This window comes from Athene noctua, chromosome 1, assembly GCF_965140245.1.
Source record: "Athene noctua chromosome 1, bAthNoc1.hap1.1, whole genome shotgun sequence".
Lineage (NCBI taxonomy): Eukaryota > Metazoa > Chordata > Aves > Strigiformes > Strigidae > Athene > Athene noctua.
The window spans coordinates 255,839,026-255,858,576 of record NC_134037.1 but is presented as its reverse complement, the minus strand read 5'-3'; the positions used below and the strand labels follow the sequence as shown (position 1 = coordinate 255,858,576).

The 19,551-nt window shown below is 37.9% G+C and overlaps 1 protein-coding gene across 3 annotated transcripts in view; it reads right to left on the bottom strand.

Annotated features, from left to right (window-relative positions):
* GRM5 (glutamate metabotropic receptor 5) overlaps positions 1–19,551 on the bottom strand; it is a 277,466-nt gene that overhangs the window by 52,182 nt on the left and 205,733 nt on the right. For all 3 annotated transcript variants that reach the window (XM_074917515.1, XM_074917523.1, XM_074917533.1), the window contains exon 3: positions 11,842–12,077. In XM_074917515.1, coding sequence (XP_074773616.1) covers positions 11,842–12,077 — 236 coding nt within the window. The remainder of the gene's footprint in view (positions 1–11,841; positions 12,078–19,551) is intronic.

The window sequence follows — 19,551 nt, the reverse complement described above, 5'->3', positions numbered from 1 at the left end:
AATTAAAAATAATAGGCATAAAAACTGCAACAGTGGAGTACATGTAAAACCCTTATTAATTGAAATTAAGTGGAAAATTGAACAAGCGTGTTACATTGCAATACACAAAACTTGGTTTAAACAATTATTCATCCTCAAAATTAACAGCTCACAAACCGTGCAGTTAATGATAGTAGCCATTAGAACGGATCAGATTTGCATCAGCAACAGTATTTATTATGAAACAATATTTCAGCTGCTTTATTGTGTATGATTGCTTAAATATGTAATAACTTCATTCTTTCAGGAACACTCTCCACTGGGCTTTGTGTTTCAATTTTATAGAATTATTATTATGACTTTCTTTAAACATTGCATCTCGTTCAGTTCACCTGATGATTTGTAATGAGGCTTCTTAGCTCTTAGCTGCTGGCAATTGTCCACAGAGTTGTGAGGGAATTAGCTGTTTTGAGAATTTTAATATACTTCCTGCAGCTAGAGAAAACATTTTCCCGAGACGTTAACTGCTTCACTTTGCTATATAGGGGCAAATCTCACCTGCCAAGACTGATGGTGAGTTTATAGGACACTGTAGCTAAGGTGAAGGTCTTAAAAACTGAGACAAAAGGACATTTTTGCTTCTTAATATGCCATAATACAATCCTAAAAAATGCCAGTATTAAAAAAATAGTTGTCTGAAAGTGATTTTCAACCCATTATACAAAGTACTTAGGCATGTCACACTTGAAGCATATAAGTAACCCTACACCCCTCAGTGTTACTACGAGTGGTTTTAAGGGAAGGCTGAATATACAAGTGAAATGGTAGTCTCAGAAAAAAAAAAAAAAAAAAAAATTAAATCTATCTCTGCAACAAGTATGATTCAGGTAGCCTTAACACACATTGTTCACTTAAGTGTTAGCACCCATTTTTCTTGCTGGAATTTGAACAGATATCCTTAAATTCATTCATAAGTGCTTTTCTTCAGTCAAGAACCTTTCCTGACACAGGGTCATCACAAGATGGAGAGATGGCACGGATGAATTTAATGATGATGACACCAGTAATGTTCAATGGAATTGACTTTAATGATTAAACTCTTAATCAAGAATAATGAAAAAATCTAATAAAGTTGAAGACTTCCTACAGAATTACTGGGCAGAGAATACATATCCACAGACTGTAATCCACATGCTTGCTTATGATATCCATAGTAAAAATTTTTTCTATTAAAGTAAAAAGTCTCATATCTAGAAAAGATCTGTTTTTCTCCATCTTGTACATTCCTGTATAACAAAAAATTGCAAAGAAGGCAATAAAAATGTCTTGTTTTCCTGTGGGCTGGGAAAAGTCAGTATGATGCTGTTTAATGTTGGCATGTAGGGATAAACAGGGCATGTTGACATGGATGTTTTAGTGGGCTTTCAAAGACAACCTGTCACAGTTTCGGAGCAACATATTGAATGTCTTTTGAAAGACACTAAACCAGATAAAGTGCCCCAGGAAAGCACCTAATGCACCACAGCTGCAAATGGCTGTTCAAACTATACCACCAGGCTCCAGCCAGTTTAGAGTAAACCTCTCCAGAGCTGTGAATCTTGCCCAGCCTGCAGAGTTTGCAGTCAGACCCAGCATCACTCCCGGGGTGCTGCAGACAGAAGGAGTTGGAGGTACAGAGGTGTCAATGTACGAGGGCTAGGTACAAAGCTTCATTTTGTCAGTCTCCAGTCGATACTCACTGCAATTTTGAGAGGCTTAAGCACCTTTTCTGTGGTAAGATTGAACAATTTTTTTCAGGACATAGCTCATTTTTCCACAAACGTTGTTTGATTGCAATAGTATCATCCTACTTATGAATAGGCACTGATTTTGGTGATCATGTCTAAATGACCATAGAAAGTAATCTGTACTGCAGTACTTCAGAACTAATAAATATTAACACTGTATCATGATAATTACTGCAGAAATAAAAAATTCTGCCGCCTGCAATTAAGATGTACAAGGCAGTGGAAGAATGCAGAGTGAATCAAATCATACCTAATGAGGAAAGTGGCACAGTACTTGCAATCATAAATGATCAAACATTGAGGAATTTTCTGAGAAATGGGGGAATCTCAGTGGCTAGAGCATGTGAGCAGATCCTTCAGTTCTGTTCTATTTATTCCCTTATCTTTCTTGTCCAAGTAATTTTGGTAAGTAAATAAGAGCTCATCCTATTATTTTCCAAGCTGTGAGATCATGAAGCTGTTCCAGATTTGAAGTCACACAGCCATTTCTGTCCACAAAATATTACACAGATAGATCCTGTCCCTTCTTTGGCAAATCAGATAACCCATCCATCCTTTAGTTTCCCATCTAATAATATTTCCTTTCTACTACTTTTTATGTGCCATCTTTCTTTAGTCTAAATATACCTCAGGAAGAGGACTACTTCTCTCCTCCTTAATGCAATGAGCTTGTTATTAGATGGAGATTTTAAGGTGCTATTGCACTGTCTCTAAAATGAAAGAAAATTATCCTGGATTTCATGGGAAAACTAAGTATGTAAATATTTATTCTACAGATCATTTAGGAAGCTATATATCTACAGGATTCAGGCGAACCTTTTCAATATGGTTAAACTCATTAAATATCAGCTGAGGAATTTGTTGCCACTGGAGTAGGTGGTTAATATCCATGCTTTCTTCCTGCTTGAATACATATTCTGTATGTCTGTGTTTACCTGTGTTCCCAGCTGTATTATATAATACTATATGTATTATATAGGTCTGTGACTATACCAAAGGTGAAGAACTGTCTGAGAATGGTGTAAACTCAGAGCATCGTAACCTGTACCTTTCCTGCCAGCGTTGCTGGGAGCGACCCAGTTTTGGATGCTCCAGCAATATCGCGGCGGAGGCTAAACGTGGGCTATGCAGGGTGAGCACACGCGGTGCTACTCAGCAACACCTCGTGAAGCAAGGCTGGGGTTCGTGGGAAGGCAAGGTCAGCTACGGAGTGTGAGCTGAGGCAGCACATTCACAGAATCACAGAATGACAGAATCGTCTAGGTTGGAAAAGACCTTGAAGATCATCCAGTCCAACCATTAACCTCACACTGACAGTTCCCAACTACACCAGATCCCTCAGCACTATGTCAACCCGACTCTTAAACCCCTCCAGGGATGGGGACTCCACCACCTCCCTGGGCAGCCCATTCCAAAGCCCAACGACCCTTTCTGGAAAGAAACGCTTCCTAATATCTAGTCTAAACCTTGGGGAGCTGGGCCTGGATGGTGCTGAAAGCAGCCTTGAACCCCAGATTAACCAAGCAGAGACAGCCCAGCACTAAACTCCTCATCCAGATTTGTTTTCTCTTGTCACTTCTCCAAAACACAAGTATGTAGATGATAGAAAAGCAACGTGTTCTTTCACCAAGGAAGTGATTCCAACTGGCCACGCTCCATTTTCTTGGATCTGTTTAAAAACAATTAGTGTACTTACGGGCACGGAGCCGAGAAAGCACTTAAAGGCGCTGCTCGTCCCGGTGCCACGTGAGCCAGTCTCGGCTCTGGAGGGGCCGAGCCGCTGGCAGACCCCGCGGATCCCCGCGGATCCCCGCGGAACGCCCCGCGCTGCGCCGGGCTGCGGCTCCACCTGGCGGCCGCGGCGGCGGGCGGTGGGAGGGATGCCGAAACCCTCGCAAAGCCGCCCCCTGCCCTCCCCACATCCGGGAGAACGAAACCAAACCAGCTCCTGCCGGAAATTCTGAAATTTCCCTGCTGTTTCCAGTACTTAGCAGGCAAATAAACAGAAAGCATTCCTCAATAAAATTCATTCTTTTATGGGCTTATGATGCTGAACCTGTCATTCCTCCTTTTCCCCCCCCTGCTTTTTACCCTCAAGGAAGAGGAAATATTTTTTTTTCTGTTTGCCAGCTGGTGACATTACAAAGCTTCATCAACAGGGACGTTAAAGAGTGCAAAATTATCACGGGTCAATAAGCTCCTAACTTTCCCAAAGCTGAGAATACTTTGAAATTTAAAGAATGGAGAAGGGGTGAAAGGAAGAGTGAAAATACTTTACATTGCAGGCAGTTACCCTCTTATTTCATTCTCTGAGAGAAACAAGAACAAAATATGGACAGAATATGAAAGAATATTTTTTCAAAGTGCAGAGCAGTTTGTTTAGTATGCAATGAGTTTAACATTGAAATAAAGAGAGAATGTGGGTGGGTTTGTGTGTGTGTGTTTTTTTTTAAATTTTAAATTTTAAATTTCTCAGTGATCAAAAGGTTGTTTATGGCAAAATCCAAGGGGGCATTACAGAGAAAACCAGAAATATCACCTACAGTCTCCAACTATCTCATAATGTTTCTCCATGACTGATTCACAAATTTGTTTCTACATAGTTTCTGTATATATGTCATTAAAGACTTCACTGATTTTTTTGTCCTCATTCTCGTTTTAAGAGACAAGAGGCTGACAGAAATGATTCTAGTTTTGCTAGCATATATGGCCCACACTCACTTTCTGGTAGCAGTACTTGAAGATCAAACCCGCCTTTAGCTCTTCTTTTTTTTTTTTTTTTTTCCTTTGCCTTAGTGAATATCTCAGAGAAACCTCCCAGGACAATAGGCTAATCTTTGCAACAAAGTCGTGGTAGTGCCTGTCTGCTGCAGAATATGGTGTGTGACTTCTGAGGTCTGTCATGGGTCCATGCTGTCACAGTTGTGCTCCTTGGGAACACATCAGTAACCTACCCTGGACCCGCATGTTGTGGATGGCATGCCTGCCACCAAGTCAGTCATCCCAGAAACATGCGTGTCCCTTCAGTGAAGAAATGATTGGAATCTTATAAAATAGAGGAAAGGTTGTACGTATCAACCAAGGTAAAGCATAGTGTTCATGCCTAGTTAAGTTATCATCATTTAAAGTTACAGAAAAAGACTTATTTTGGAAACTTTTCCAAAATCTGTCATCACAGCTTCCTGTTAAAACAACGTGAAAGAAAAAAGTAACTTTAAGCTCTCTGTTATTTGCAGGGTTCTAGGTGTATTTTTCTGCTAAAAATAAAATGTAATAGTTTATTTATTTATTTATTTTCCTAATTTAATTTCTTACAAGCTCTTGGACTGAAGAACAGAGATATTTTCTGCTCCAGGGGAAATTTCATGTAGTTCAAATGTCATTTTCCATTCAAAATGAATACAAAAGCTCAAGATTGGATTTTATCTTTTCTGAAAAGGAAATTCTGAGGAAAAAAAAAAAAAAGAGATCTGGCAATACTGGAAAATGTCTTTTTGATGCTGAGGCAAAAAGCATAGCATAACTCTGAAACAATGTAAAAGCAAATTATAAACTTGAAAAGAAACCCCACTTGTGTTATCAAAATGAGAAAATAAAAAATGACTCATTTCAGTGCTTTTCTTTCAAAGTGTGTTCCATTGAATCAACATGCTGCTATGGAACATTTTTCAAATTTGACAAGCAAATATCTTCCAGTGCAATCCACTCACCAAATGCTTTGACCAGCTCTAACTTTCACTCTTTGCAAGTGAAAGCCAGTACTAGCACTGTTACATTTTATGTGATGATTATCACTAAAATGTTAAATTTGAGAATGACTGAGGGACCAAATTCAGTGTCCTAAAATGCAGAGAGGACTTTCAAAAGATTTTTTCCAAGTACTTAAATTGACTTTGGTGCTTTATGTCTGTTTAAGCCTGCATGAGTGAGGCATGTTCAGAGCTCTCACAAATCTGACTGGAGTCTGACCTGCATCCTTGGGTACCTACAAACCGGTGGAAGACTGGCTTCTGTTGTCAAGTTCAGTAAAACCAGCAAAAAGAGTAACAGTGACAGTAAGCCCTAGGAGAAGGTAAGTAAACAGATATCTATTTCTTCACACTATTTTCTTAATAACATTTCAATCCTTTCACCTTCTACAGAATTCGATTTCTTTGGTCATAAATTACAATGAAACACAACCACTACAGATGCAAAAGCATACTAAATGCTGGCATAAAACTTTCTGGACTTGCAAAGGTGCTTATATCTATTAAATATTTCAATCTATATAGGAAGTCAAACTGCTGAGAGAAAAGAATGACAGGAGCTACTCCAATTCATCCAACTAGTAGGAAATGTATATAATATGAATACATTTAATTATAATTTAGTTTTATTCTTACAGCTAGAGAGACATGGTCTACCTGTACAGTGTTATTAATCTCTTCCAGATAGTTTTCAAGGTACAGGAAGGCAGTGAGAAAAGGGATCATAATATAAAGAACAAAACCACAGTAGCATGGTATGTCATCAAATATATCTAATATATGGAAGGAGGAAGGCAGGAAGCATAAATTGAAGGAAAAATAGACGTAGCTTTGTAGTCAGACTTTGGAGGAGTTTGATCAATTCTGTAACAGCAGCGACAAGACTGAAGTTATTCAAGGGTTTGAGTTACAGGTTAAAACCAGGATCAAAGTATATCAAAGGGTCTTTCACATAGGTATAACAGCATACAGCAAGTCTTAGTGTCACACTGCTTCTTTCTCTGAGTCAAAAAAATACTGATGTCAGTGAAGGCTCCTGGCTCAGATTATATCAGTTTTCTAGAAAATTCAGACCTGGATCTATGCCTTGCATCTGATCTGTCTTTGGAAATCTCTGGACCGGACCCAGCATCACTGGAAGAGTAGTGATAAACTGTGTCTGAGCTCCAGATCTGAAATGTGGGCCATAAAAGTGAGGGCTGGACCATCCTTCAGCTTGCCAGTGCCCAAGCATGAACCTTATCAAGTATCAAACTGACTGACAGACAGAACATATTCAGGAGAATTAAAATGTCCTTTAATTCACTGTTTAAACAATAGAAAGAAATTTTATCTTAATTTGTTTTTCTTTCATTTGCAATCTAAAAATAAAAGTGTAGGAATGCTAAATTTGGGGAATATGAGGTTTAAATACGACACATTCCTTGAAATACGGAAAATACCCTTCTGTTCTGACAGCACCTATATTTTATCAACCGGCTTCTGATTAAACCAACTTTGGCATTTGAGCTTACATTTAACCAACCAATTATTAGCATGTTGCAGTGCAGACTAGACAGTCATGTTTTATTCCTTGGTTCTATCTGGAAACCCAGAAGGGGCATTTGTAAAACCAAATTTCTGTTCAGCTGAAACTGTGGGACTTTCTGTGGGTCCTTTTGACCTCATTAAAAGTAGCTGGAGCTGGACGAGATTCAGCAAACAGGTAGGTAATTTTTGCATTTACATTTTATGTGCCCTTCTGTACCCTGAGCTTTAAAATTTTTCCTGTATATATCCCAAATGTATCTAATATCTTTTTCTGCAAATAAAATATTTCACTCTTAAACCTGTTCTTAATTGCTCGGAGATATATTGGTCATTCTTCTATGTCAATTTTTGCACCCTTGGAAAAAGTGTTTTTATCTCAGAGAAGCCACATGGTTAAATCATGAAGGGAGTATTTGGATTTCTGCCTCTTGCTAAGACCCATTCAGAATTCTGCCGCAAGTCTCATTTTCCCTGTTCTTAACATTTAGTATGTTCTTCTTCCCTATAAACACTACCACTGGCTCCTTGCTCCCAAGCATGTCAAACAGAAGTTGCTTTCCTCACTTTCAGTGCCCTCTACGTCCTGTCTGTGGTTGATCTTTGTGATTATCCCACCTCCGTCATTTCCCTTTGTGTTTTCTACCTCACTGCTGTGAACCACAGTACCTAATGTCAGGACCCTGCTGTAAATACCTGCACAAGTGCCCCATCACCTTCCTTCAGATTTTCGTTTCTATTTTTCCTTTACATGAAATTACCTTTTTTTTTTTTTTTTTTTTTTTCCTGAAGTCTGTAACCTCTTCCAGTCAAACTAAGACTTTGCACTGCTTCATCAGCATCAACCTCTATTCATTTGCTCTTTCTTGTCTTACACTTAGATCACAGATACTTGGCATGTATATTCTGGTTTTGCTCTGTGTTTAAGTAACACCCTAAAAAAATGCTGCTCCATCTCTGCCTCTGGCTTTTACACAGCACGGGAAAAATAAGATCATTTAGCAGCAGAGGCAAAACGATTCATTTAACAGACTGGTAAATGTAATATATATGCTCCTACTCCTGGTGACTTTGAAGACTTGACTTTTTCCACTAATGTCAGTTGAGACAGAGGTTCACAACATACTTTGCTTTTGTTTCTGCTCTAAGATGCATTTGTAAAATACCATCACTAGGAGGAAAAAGTACCAGGAATTTTTGAGTTGATGGTTGTTAAATGGAGTTACTCATCTGGATCAGCTTGCAGACCTATTTACGATCTTTACAGAATTGTGGCCTTAGATAATAAAAAAAATATCTGACAGGTGCCAGAGGGGAAGTTAAATCCAGTTCTTGAAAATCCCTAGTGTTCAGAGGCCATTACATGACTCCTTTTAAAGATGCGGTTTAAATTCTTTGCTCTGACTCTTGGTGTTCAGAGGTGGCTTGTAGCTGCTCTCCTGTGGCATGGAACTGATTACTCTGAAAATCAAGTCAGATAAGTCTGCAAACTTCTCACTTTCTGTAGTGCTCCAGCTGGGCAGAAAATCAATGTACTTAGCAACAGCACTGACACCCATTTAGATTAAGTAAGTATGTTCAAATCTGCAAATGAAAAGTGGGATTGATGCTAAAATTTTCATCTCAGTGTGAACTAAGTGTATGTGAAAGGATGGAGTCTTTTTAGAAATGAATGGAGAAAAATATATTTTGGATTGTTTTTTTGGATTCTCTTTATTTGGCTGTTTTCATGGTTTTATTATGCATATCTTGCTAAATCATGTCTTCATTTCATAATAATACCTTCTTGGCACTGTCTATGGATAGCTTATATTAAAAAAATAAAAAACCCCTCACAAGTTGCTAGAACTGGCTTCACTGACTTGTGACCATGTATTTCCAGTCATGGAGGTAAATGTGACCTACCATTTTACTAGGCAGAGATGAGCAAAGTAAATACAATGTTTTAACTAAATTTGTACCTAGGTTATAGGTGAAGTCAACTGTCTATTCAGATTTCAGCCATATCTCCTTGTGCTTATTTTCTTGCTGTTTAAATAAGTTGTTTATACTGTTAACCTTTGTTTATTTTTTTCATAATAGTGGAGAAAAAATTATTTTTTTGCACTGACGTAATGGTTATTGCTTTATATATAGACACCTTCATTTAATAATGACTTCATCTATCAACACCAATGAGCTTTATCTTTTTATCATTATCTCAAGAAGTAAAGAATGGCTTGCCTTTTGGTGCAAAAGAGATTTTTATTTTTCTCCAGAATTTCTCAGTAAACTCAATCTCTTTAATTGGAATCCTAAGAAACACCTTTAGCATTTTTTTTTTTAATGTAGCTGTTGGAGAAGAGAATAAACTTAAGATAAAGGGCACAGTCTTGCTTTCTTATTAGGATAAATCTGAAGCAGCATTAATATATTCATTATTGTGCAGAAACAGTCAGGACAGTCTATGAAATGCTTGTGACCATCTTTACAATTGTGAGGTCCGCACTGAGGGAATATATGACTCAAAACTTTGAGTGCTTGAAGTTAAGAAACCAAATATGAATCCAGGAGCTGATATAAAGACATGATTTTCAAAGTCATATGGGAGATAAAAATGAGGTAGAAGCAAAAGCTACCATGATAGTCTCAAAAACTCATGTTAATTTTGAGGTTAAAATCCTAACATTAATATCTCTCACTCCTCTAATTCTCAGAGAACTCATTTGTTTCTTTCCTGATGATAAATCCACAAAGTTGTCTAATTTCAATATTTCTTCACTTTATCATACATCCTTGCTTATTTTTTGGGGCTATTAGGAGAAAACCAGCATAGGTGTCTTAGCACTTACAACACAATAAATTGTCATTGAGTAAATCTGCATGTCAGCTTTTGAATTTCCTTTATATGAACTTTGACAGATGGTCTAGATCAAAATCAAAATTATAAAACTTGAGTAACGTGATGACTAACAACTCTCTGTGTGAAAATCCTGATTAAATGGGCAGTTTTAATGGGTTGCTGGGTGTAATGTTGTTAATCTGGGGAACTTCACAACTGAATTAAGATTTGCCATCCTACAGCAACAAGAAAGGATTAAAGCTACTGTAATGTGGTTTTCATTCTTTTACTATAGCCATCATGCCCAGCACTGAATACAACAATAAATCTGAAGGAAAAGTAATTAGAACAATCTGTTTGAGAAATGAGTCCTTTTCTCTGTTCATGATTTGCAAATCAGCAGATTTTGATTCTTGCACATTTCTTTGTGTGTTTGACATTACTAGGTTTTAGGAACCTATCTGAGCTATGGCTCATTCAGGATCTTGTTGTGGGAAACCTCGTGATGATTGCTCTTCAAACCAAGCTATGCAAGCTTTTTGATTAAGTTGTCTCATATCCATGACTGGATCTCTCTGTACCTCTGAGATGATTTTTTTTGTGGTGGTGAATTGCATTTTAGGCACTATAAAAGACTCTCTAGGCATCTACATTTCACAGTTCCCAGTCTTTCATATAAAACAGAAATTAGATTCTCCCAGTATTCATAAAAAGTAAGTTTAAAAAACAAACAAACCAAAAAAAAAAACCCAACAAAAAAAACAACCAGTACAGTGATAGAAACCAGGTCTTTATTAGCCTGTATTCAGTCATGCCTACTGTACTGACATCTCAGGAAAGAGATCTTCTTTATTATGAGGAAATCAATGAAGTTTACTGCTCAATATGTGGTACCTGTCAATAGTGCAAATAAAAATTGTGTCAGGCTGTGTTGGAAGGGTAGCAGAAGAAAAATAATAAAGAAAAGTCAGTTGAATGTTGGAGATATACACTGAGATTTTGCTGTTCCTAGATTCAATTTCCATCTCAGTCAGAAAATTCCTCTGCGACCTTGCCTGAATCTAAAGAAAGACTTATGAACGTCAAGTGGGACTTAGGTGGGGTTTTGTGTTATGTAAATCCAAGGCTTCAATCCTTAAAGCCATTTCTTGGTCTTACGGATGTGTGGAAGATATTGACATTTTTAGGAGGGAAGGTCCCTTGGAGTGTAGAGCTGTGATTGGGCTAATGCCCAGCACAACAGCACCTTATGCCCCAGCACTGCAGGATGCCCCATTGTCATGGTACTGCTTGGAATCTCATGAAATAAAGGGTAAATAACAGAAGTAATAAAAAACCCCAAAAAACCCAAAGCCCAACACAAAAATGCACCACATCTTTCTGGGAAAAATAGTTTTTGCCACTGTTCTGCAAAAATGACAAAATGTGGCAGTTTCTGCTAAAATCAGTACAATTTAATGAAAAAGATCAGCTCAAAATGGCATTTCCTGAAATGACTCATGGCTGAAAGAAAACCTAATGAAATCTTTCAAACCAGCTAGTCTTCTATCTGAAGTACACAAATAATTATCATTACCATATGGACTTCAGATAACTTTTAGTATATTAACTCTCTCATTACTCCTGTGAGCTAAAGCAATATGATTAGCTCTATTTCAGAATATAAACATTGAAATTTGCATTACAACATTTTTGAAAGTGTTTAGATGCCTATGGAGGTAGAGTAGCATCAAGTTTGTCGAATATAGAAAGTAGTTAGGTACTGAGGTACTATCTATTTGTCTCTTTAGAGATCTGAATACTTTTTAAATTGCAGTTGTCATAATTTTGGAAAGAGCAAGGATTGCAATTCCAACCTTCTTCCTTCTAACTCCACTTACTGTTCCACCAGACCAGGCTTCATCAGTCCAACATGAGCTGTATACACCAGACCTTCAGTCACACTGGTTTATACAGCAGAAGTAATAAATTCACTTACTTGTGCAAGTCTTGTTGTATTTAGGATTCTCTTGAGAAAACCCTTCCAACCGGCACTGGAACCTGTGCTGCCAAAATTCCTGAAACCATGGATTTCGGTGATTGGTTTCTGGCCGAAGCTGTAGGTAGTAATCATCAAACCATTTCACGTCAGGAGACTGGAGCTTGATCGTTATTCCACCGACAGCTTCACGCTGATACCCCTCTGTCACGTCGTACCTGTCTGCCCAGCCATCACTGCAGGGATAAATGAGAGACAACATTAACCATTCACAGGAATAAGAAAAGAACTTTCTTAAAAATGAAATTTGAAACCTAAGAGCACACACCCAGACCTGAGATTCTGAGTGGAGTTTAGTGAAGCACCTGTAATATTTCTAGTAGAATCCAATGTTTTCCTTTTCTTTACATTTGCTTGTCATTGGCACCTTCTACTTAGATGATGTGTTCTTCATCCTCCACTTCAGGCAATTGAAACAACATTAAAATCACAGATCCTGAAACACGCTGTGTATAAGCACATCTCTGCATCACACTAAGCCTCACTGGACTCCAGGGAGAAACATCTTGGATTCAGTGTTTTACTGAAATTGGGTTGATACTACTGTTACCCGAAAAGAGTTGACCTTGCTGAGTCAACTCTTAGAGTGTGAAGGGCAGGACTGTGCTGCAGACCATGCCTACGCTGCACAATGGAGCATGACACAAAGAGCCAGAAGCAAATTTTGAATGACCTGACACTACTCAAGAAGAAATACCAGCTCAGAGCTCAGATGCTGAGACAGTTTGACATTGCATCTAAAACAATAGAACGTCTCCGCAGACATGACCAATGAAGCTGGGCAGAGCATCATACAGATCCATGTGTTGCTCCTGTTTCTTGGTTACTTGTGGCTGGAGTATTACAGGGTTGTGTGACACTGTATCACACACAGAGATTTGATCCCCCTCTGTTAACCTTTCTGCTTGCACCACTAAGCACAAGTAGCCAGAAGTGACTGGAAACCCAAATTAAACAAAATGTCACAAACTTCTCGGGGTAATTTCCCTCTGCCTGATTTTACAATGGGTTTTCTTGGAAGTACTGACAAAGTTTCACTCAACTCCACTAAAAATATACATATCTCATTAAAGCATTGCAGATTTCAGCTGTTTTATCATGAACATGATATTTCAGTTTTTCAAAAGCCCCGTTTTACAGTTAGAGATTTGTAGAAGAATCTCTGAGTTTTTTCCCCTCTAAAAAGGCACTGATGTTAATGACTAGAGAACACCTTTAAATCCTAAGTCAAATAACCGAAGGATAAAAAATAAGTTTAGTTTGTCTTCTTTTAAAGCTTCATGAGTTGTTTAAAGCTAGCCCTAACTATTTTAAGTGTAACTGATGTAGGTGACCTTTATCTGTATGGTTCTGTTCTATTTTAATCGTTCACTGCCTGGCTTAAACTTTGCTCCTGTATTGCAGAGCATGCGGGAAGCCTGCCGCAATCACTTGGGCCCCAGCACATTCCCTGTTCTCTACACGGGGACTCAGCTGTCCTCACACGGGGCAGAAGTCAAGACCTCAGACAGGGACTCCTTCCGCACAAGACACTGTTTTCACTGAAGCCTGGATTCTTGACTACATTTCATTAGCACAGCTGCAGTGTCAATAAATAGCAGCTTCACCAGGGGCAAAAAATAATATCCAGTGTCTGGAATGAAAATGAAGGGACTGTTAAACATGTTTCAGATTTCAAATGCACTAATTTACTCAGCACAAAAAGAGTAAAATATACATTCATGGAAGGAGAAAGATAGGCACTGATATTCATCTGGAATACAGCACTTGGAAGATTTACCTTCAAGCTTAGATCCCATTAGGGATGAACACAGGTGTTATTGTTCCCAGCTGCACTCAGGAGGCTCAGTACAGGCAAACACTCCCCACATTCCACCAGGACTATTTACTGGACAAAGAGTTAGAACCATTTATGTGTTGTTTTGTGATAAAAGTCGCAGAAGGTATTTTAAATTTATGAGTGATTTAACCTTCGAAACATTCATCTTAATCTTTGGCAAGTTTTTAAGGAGTTTTATCCATCCTCATAAAATCTGACAGTTTTTATGAAGGCAGGAAATGATAAGTTTTCTGTAGTGTGGGGTTTTTTTAAACTGAATAGAATTAAAGAGAATTCGAGCTGTGCTGTCAGTATCCCAGCTTTATGAGTCGTCTCATAAACAACTTCTTCAAAAAAACCTGTTTTCTTGTGATTAATTTCTTTATCATTTTTCAGAGGAACAGTTTTGTAGATCTAATCCATCAGAGTGTTATAAAATTTATAGTACTACTTTATGAAGAGTTATTCCCTCTAGGAAGATTTGCAACAGAGATATCATTTTGTAATTTTAAATAATTAAAAATTATAGAAATAACAACGTCATATTACATAACCCTTCTTCTCAACTTCTCCACAGAAGGACTTCTTAATTCAACAGAGCTGCTTTTCATTCAAATATGTATTTCAGCTTAGCTTTTTGGGTAAAAAAGCTTTCAGGAGTGTTATATAAAAGATGTACTCAGTGTGTATTGTAGAGACAACAATGTAGAGATAAAAAAGCATCAGACAGACAAGGTGGCAAAGCAAATGCTAAACTAATATCTAAAGGCCAGTGAAAGTGGAGTAGGAAAACAGGCTTGCATGAATATAAAAGAGCACTGTTAGTCTGTGATATTTAAATTCTGCATCCACAGTAGAGTAGCAACACTTATGGGATGTCAATGACAGGATGATATAGATGTATTTTTGATATTAGACCTGCGACATCCTCTGAACTCAGTAAAGGGTGTGAAGATGAGGGAGAAGGGAACAGAAAGGGAGATATTTGCTTACTTTCATAGTCCTGCCTGTCTCTCCTTAAACCTTCCTTCTTCTCCTAATGGCTTAATTTTACTGTAGTAGGTGGCATTATCATTGTATTCCATTAGTGGACGCATTATAACAGGTTCAAATGGTATTACCCATTGCTAAAATCTACTGATTCAACTGAAGAAAGATGCTCTGGCACCAGAAATTGGCTGTGACAAAGAGCTCCAAATGAAATCCAGTGTAATCTCTACTCTCACTCACAGAAGTGGCGAGATGCATACGTTAGCACTAACGCAGAGCAGGACTGCATGCTGATGAGAAATGGTTCTTTATGTTAGCACTGGGGTGTATAGGATATTCAGGTGAACAAGTGCTTAAGAACAGCTTCCTCACAGGTAATAAAATAAGTCCAGGTTAACAGTATTCCAATAATGATTATGAAACTGTCCAACCAGATAAATGGGACATGGATATCCTTAACAGATCACTACACAAGTTCGTTTTTTCTCCCTTGCATGGACACCGTGCTTTCCAGTTTTATTCTGATTAAGTGATTCTGATTATTAGACATAGATGATGTTGCTTTTTAACCCAAGGGCAAATGTCCTTAAAGTGACCACACCAAGACTTAAAGATAAAGTTGCGTGTGAAGAAAACTTGCTGTGAAAGAAAGCAGTAGTTGCACAGCCGCAGCACCAAAAGTAAAAGCCCCTTGATGAAATATGTCAGGTGTATGCAGTAATTCATATATTTCATTCATCAGCTTGACAGGGTGGAAAGCTATCAACAAGGTAAGAGGACTATGACATGCGCAGATCTGGCTGCCCTCAATATTGCTCTCACATTCAACACAGTGGGGAATTGTCTTTCAGGATCATGATATGTTTTCCCCTCATCCAGTTCTTTTGTGTTTATATTCTTGTCTGTCAGAATGATGCATTTTCCTTAAAGACTGTTGGTGTGATACAGGATAATAACCATACAAAATATATAATTGTTAATGATGTTTCTAAAAAAAACCCCAAAATAACATTTAAGAAAATTCTTGTGCACTAAAGAAAATAAGAAATCACAGAAGGAAGGAAAAAGGGAAAAGTGGCTTTTACTGTTGCAGTACTAGGAAGAGAACTTGAATTATGAGGGCCATTATAATAATGTTCTGTATCTGTTATCAGATTTATTTGCGTGTGTACATTGTCCCAGATACTGTTTCTTGAAGGATATGCCAGAGAGATGGAGATTTTAGTGAAAAAATATCCTTCAGCAAACAGATGGGAAGAGATCTGCTCCTTTGTTAAAGGTCTGTTTAGTTTACTCACAGTAAACCATAACATAGTTTTATATCACAGAAAGGCTCCAATAAATGACACAACAGAGACACCAATGTTTACTACATTTATTAATGAATAAATATAACAATGAATAAATATCAACAAAATAAAATAATACCGTTTTAGATCATTACTATACATAAAATTACTTTTAAACATCTGAAAGGAAAAGGCAAATGAGACCCTATTTAAATGCCTGGGTTGCACAACTGTGATCACAGGTCATGAGCACTCTGCTCACTTCCTCCCCCACAACCCTGGATACTGATGGTAGGGAATAAGTCTTCACACTCCTCTAGCTAAGCATGCCTGAACAAGTATGACTGTGTGTACATAGAAGATAGAGGTGCAGACTTTTTAGGCTTATGACTGCTATGGTAAAATCTGAGAAACTTGACTGTGGTTTCCTGGATTTCCTGTGGTTTTTGCTTTCCCATATTCTATGTGAAATAGTCAGCAATAATAAGATCTTCTCCAGGTGAGGGGCACTGTTGTGTCGTCTTCAAGACACATTGCCTATCATGTAGAGGGATTGTGGAAAGAAGAGAAAGCAATCTTTGACAATAAAGTGTTGATACCCAAGAAAGACTGCATCTGTTATAAAGAAATCTGTTATAAAGAAATCTCCACCTGTTTGAAGTCTTTTTGTTTCTTCTGGAAAGAATCACCATGGAGGCAGGAGAACATTCAGGTGAAGAGCAGCACAGGAGCAAGCACATGCCTGAAGCATTATGAAGACGTCATCAGAAAAACACTTAATGATTATAAAGACCATTCAATATGGATGATGATGATGGCTGCTTTCGTCTCATACAGTACAGTCAAGAAATTGCTAGCCTTCCTGAAAAACATTTACAAAGAGGAGCAGTTAGTCAATCCCTGTCAACAATGTCCCGAGCATTTAATTCCACGTCTTCAAAAAGACAAGATGGACATTTCCCCAAGACTGCTCCACATCTACACATCTACTTGGTAAGTAGCATGATGATCAACACCATGGAGTATGCCACTGATATCAATCTGCTTCTCAGGGATGACAGGGATTTGCAGAGCTAACTGATGCCTTCTACAGGACTAGCAAATGTTTAGAGCTGCACACCACTGTAAACAGGACAAAGGAAGAGAACTACTGCCATCTTAAACTAGATAAGAGAATGTTGAAATCTTAATTTCATGGAAAGATTTGTGTGAGATCACAATTGCTCAGAAGAGATCATTAAGCACACATAAATAAATAGATAATATAAAAAAGATTTAATGGGTTCAGGAAAAGCAGGCAAATGGAGTACGAGGGAGGGTTTTAGTCACATGTTCAGACATGCAGAACATGGAAGGAATTAGGGCTATTGATTACTGGTCATGCTTATCGGTGCATATGGGCCCTTTTATGGTAAGTGTCTGATTAATGCCAGCAAATCTGAAACATGATGTAGAGAAAGCTATTTGTGAGCCACTATTGATGTGGAGAAAGCTTTTTGTGAGCCACTATCAGAGCATTTTCCAAAGCACAGGCTTAGTGATAATGAGGGGTAGCAGAAGAATGCAGTAGTTTGTCTGTCAAATTCTTGGAAAACCTAGGTGTCACTACTTGAACGCAGACTGTTCCTAGTGACAAGAGAGAGGAGGGTCTTCTGTAGGTGTTTAATCAGTAAGTGGGGACTGCTTGAGAAGGTTAAAACAATAAGTAGATTGGTTGAGAATAACCACGAAAAATAGCATTTGTGAGTTTTGAAAGAGCAAAGAGGAAAAATATCAGACTTCTCTAAGCCTAGAATATTTTAAGGTTAGATCTCTTGTAAGGATATGTCTAAGGAATTGAAGAACTAAGAACTACTTAATTAAAAAGTGCCATGCAGAGGAAGGATAGGAAATATAGTAAGACATTAGTGTGCCCGTCTCAATGTGGAAATATATGAAAAGGAGAAGCAAGTCCAGATTTTCAAGGATCAATGTGAAAGACAAAAACATTAGATAGTGATAAAATGAGAAAGGTCAAGGCACAAAACGAGCTGCAACAACCAAGGGACGTCAGAAGTAACAGACAGCAATTCTCTAGCCACTTTATTGTGAGAGGAAGAGTAAAGAAAGTGTTGGCCTGCAGTTCACTACAGGGAGAAAGCTACTAAAGACAAATCCAGGACAGCTTTTAGTATCAAACGTCACAAAAGGAAAAGACAGTGGCTAGTGACAGAGGTAAAGGGTCACCCAAAAAGTGGGAAGATGACCTAGAAAACAGATGTGATTGAATTAGCTGAAGATTTATACCTTAAAGAACCGAACACAATACTAGGGGAGAGATGTGACAACTGTCTTCAGATACATAAAAAGCCGCAACAAAAAGATCATCATTTGTTTATCATGTTGCTGTAAGCATTCGTGACTTAAGGAGAAAGACACATTTTAGACATCAGGAAAATATTTCTCATGGTAAAGAGTATGAAGAAATGGAATAGCTTGGAGACTCTTGGCAGTGTCAGAGAATAAGATAGACAAACATCTGTCTGATATAAATGACCCTGCCTTGGCAACGTCCACTCTGCCCTGTATTTGTATTAGTTTATGTTGAGCTTTCACATATGTCCAGGAATTAGGATTGTATAAAACCCAGTGGATTAGAGAAAGAATGTAAAGAAATTTAAAATAATACCCCTCCCTCACAGTTTCCCCAGCTTCTCATGATGTTTTACCTTACTTCCTTTCTTGTTACTATTTTTTTTTTCTCTCTGCAGTTGCTATGGGAAGCATCAACAAACAACAGAAATTGATTTAGGATTAATTATGTGTTTGACTGTACACACAGTTAATTCCAATGACGCAGTCGGAGTGTGCAGGAGCGTGCAGTGGGTCACACACCTGTGGCCAGCAGAATCAGGATTCCTGCTCTAGAGATCAAGCACTGAAATGAACCATGTGAAAAACACTCCCCCATGCACAGGATGAAAGCAACTGGGAAAAATTCTCTTGATTAGAGCTAGCTAACATTTAACATGGTCAAGATATTTTAAATGAAAAGGCATTTTTCTCAGAACTAGAAAGTCTTGTTTCTATTGCTTTTAAAATTCACAGTCTTCTCAAAATTACTCTAAATTAAAAAGATACTGGTTTGTCTTTTTTGGTGGGGGGGGGGATGTTGAAAGAAGGGTTTTACATATATTCCCTCAATAACACTATCTCTCTCAGTATAATTAAGACAATCCTTTGTGTTTTTAAAACAGAAATTCTATGGTCCCTAATTAGACACTTTGGTCAGCAGTCTGAAGTAAATACAGGTTTGGCAGTTTAAGGCCACTCACTCAGTTTTGAATATCCATATCAGCAACTGGCCCTATATGTAAGATCTGTTACTTGTGTCGTCCAAATCATAGCAGTCATGGGAACTGGAACTCGGATGACATTTAGTCAATGATAAGACATCAGATCTGAACAACAGTGAAGTGATTGCACAGGTTGATATACCTACATACTAAACGAACAAGGCTTTTATTTTTAAATGTTACAAGTCTTTTATATTGTTTATGACATTATTTAAAT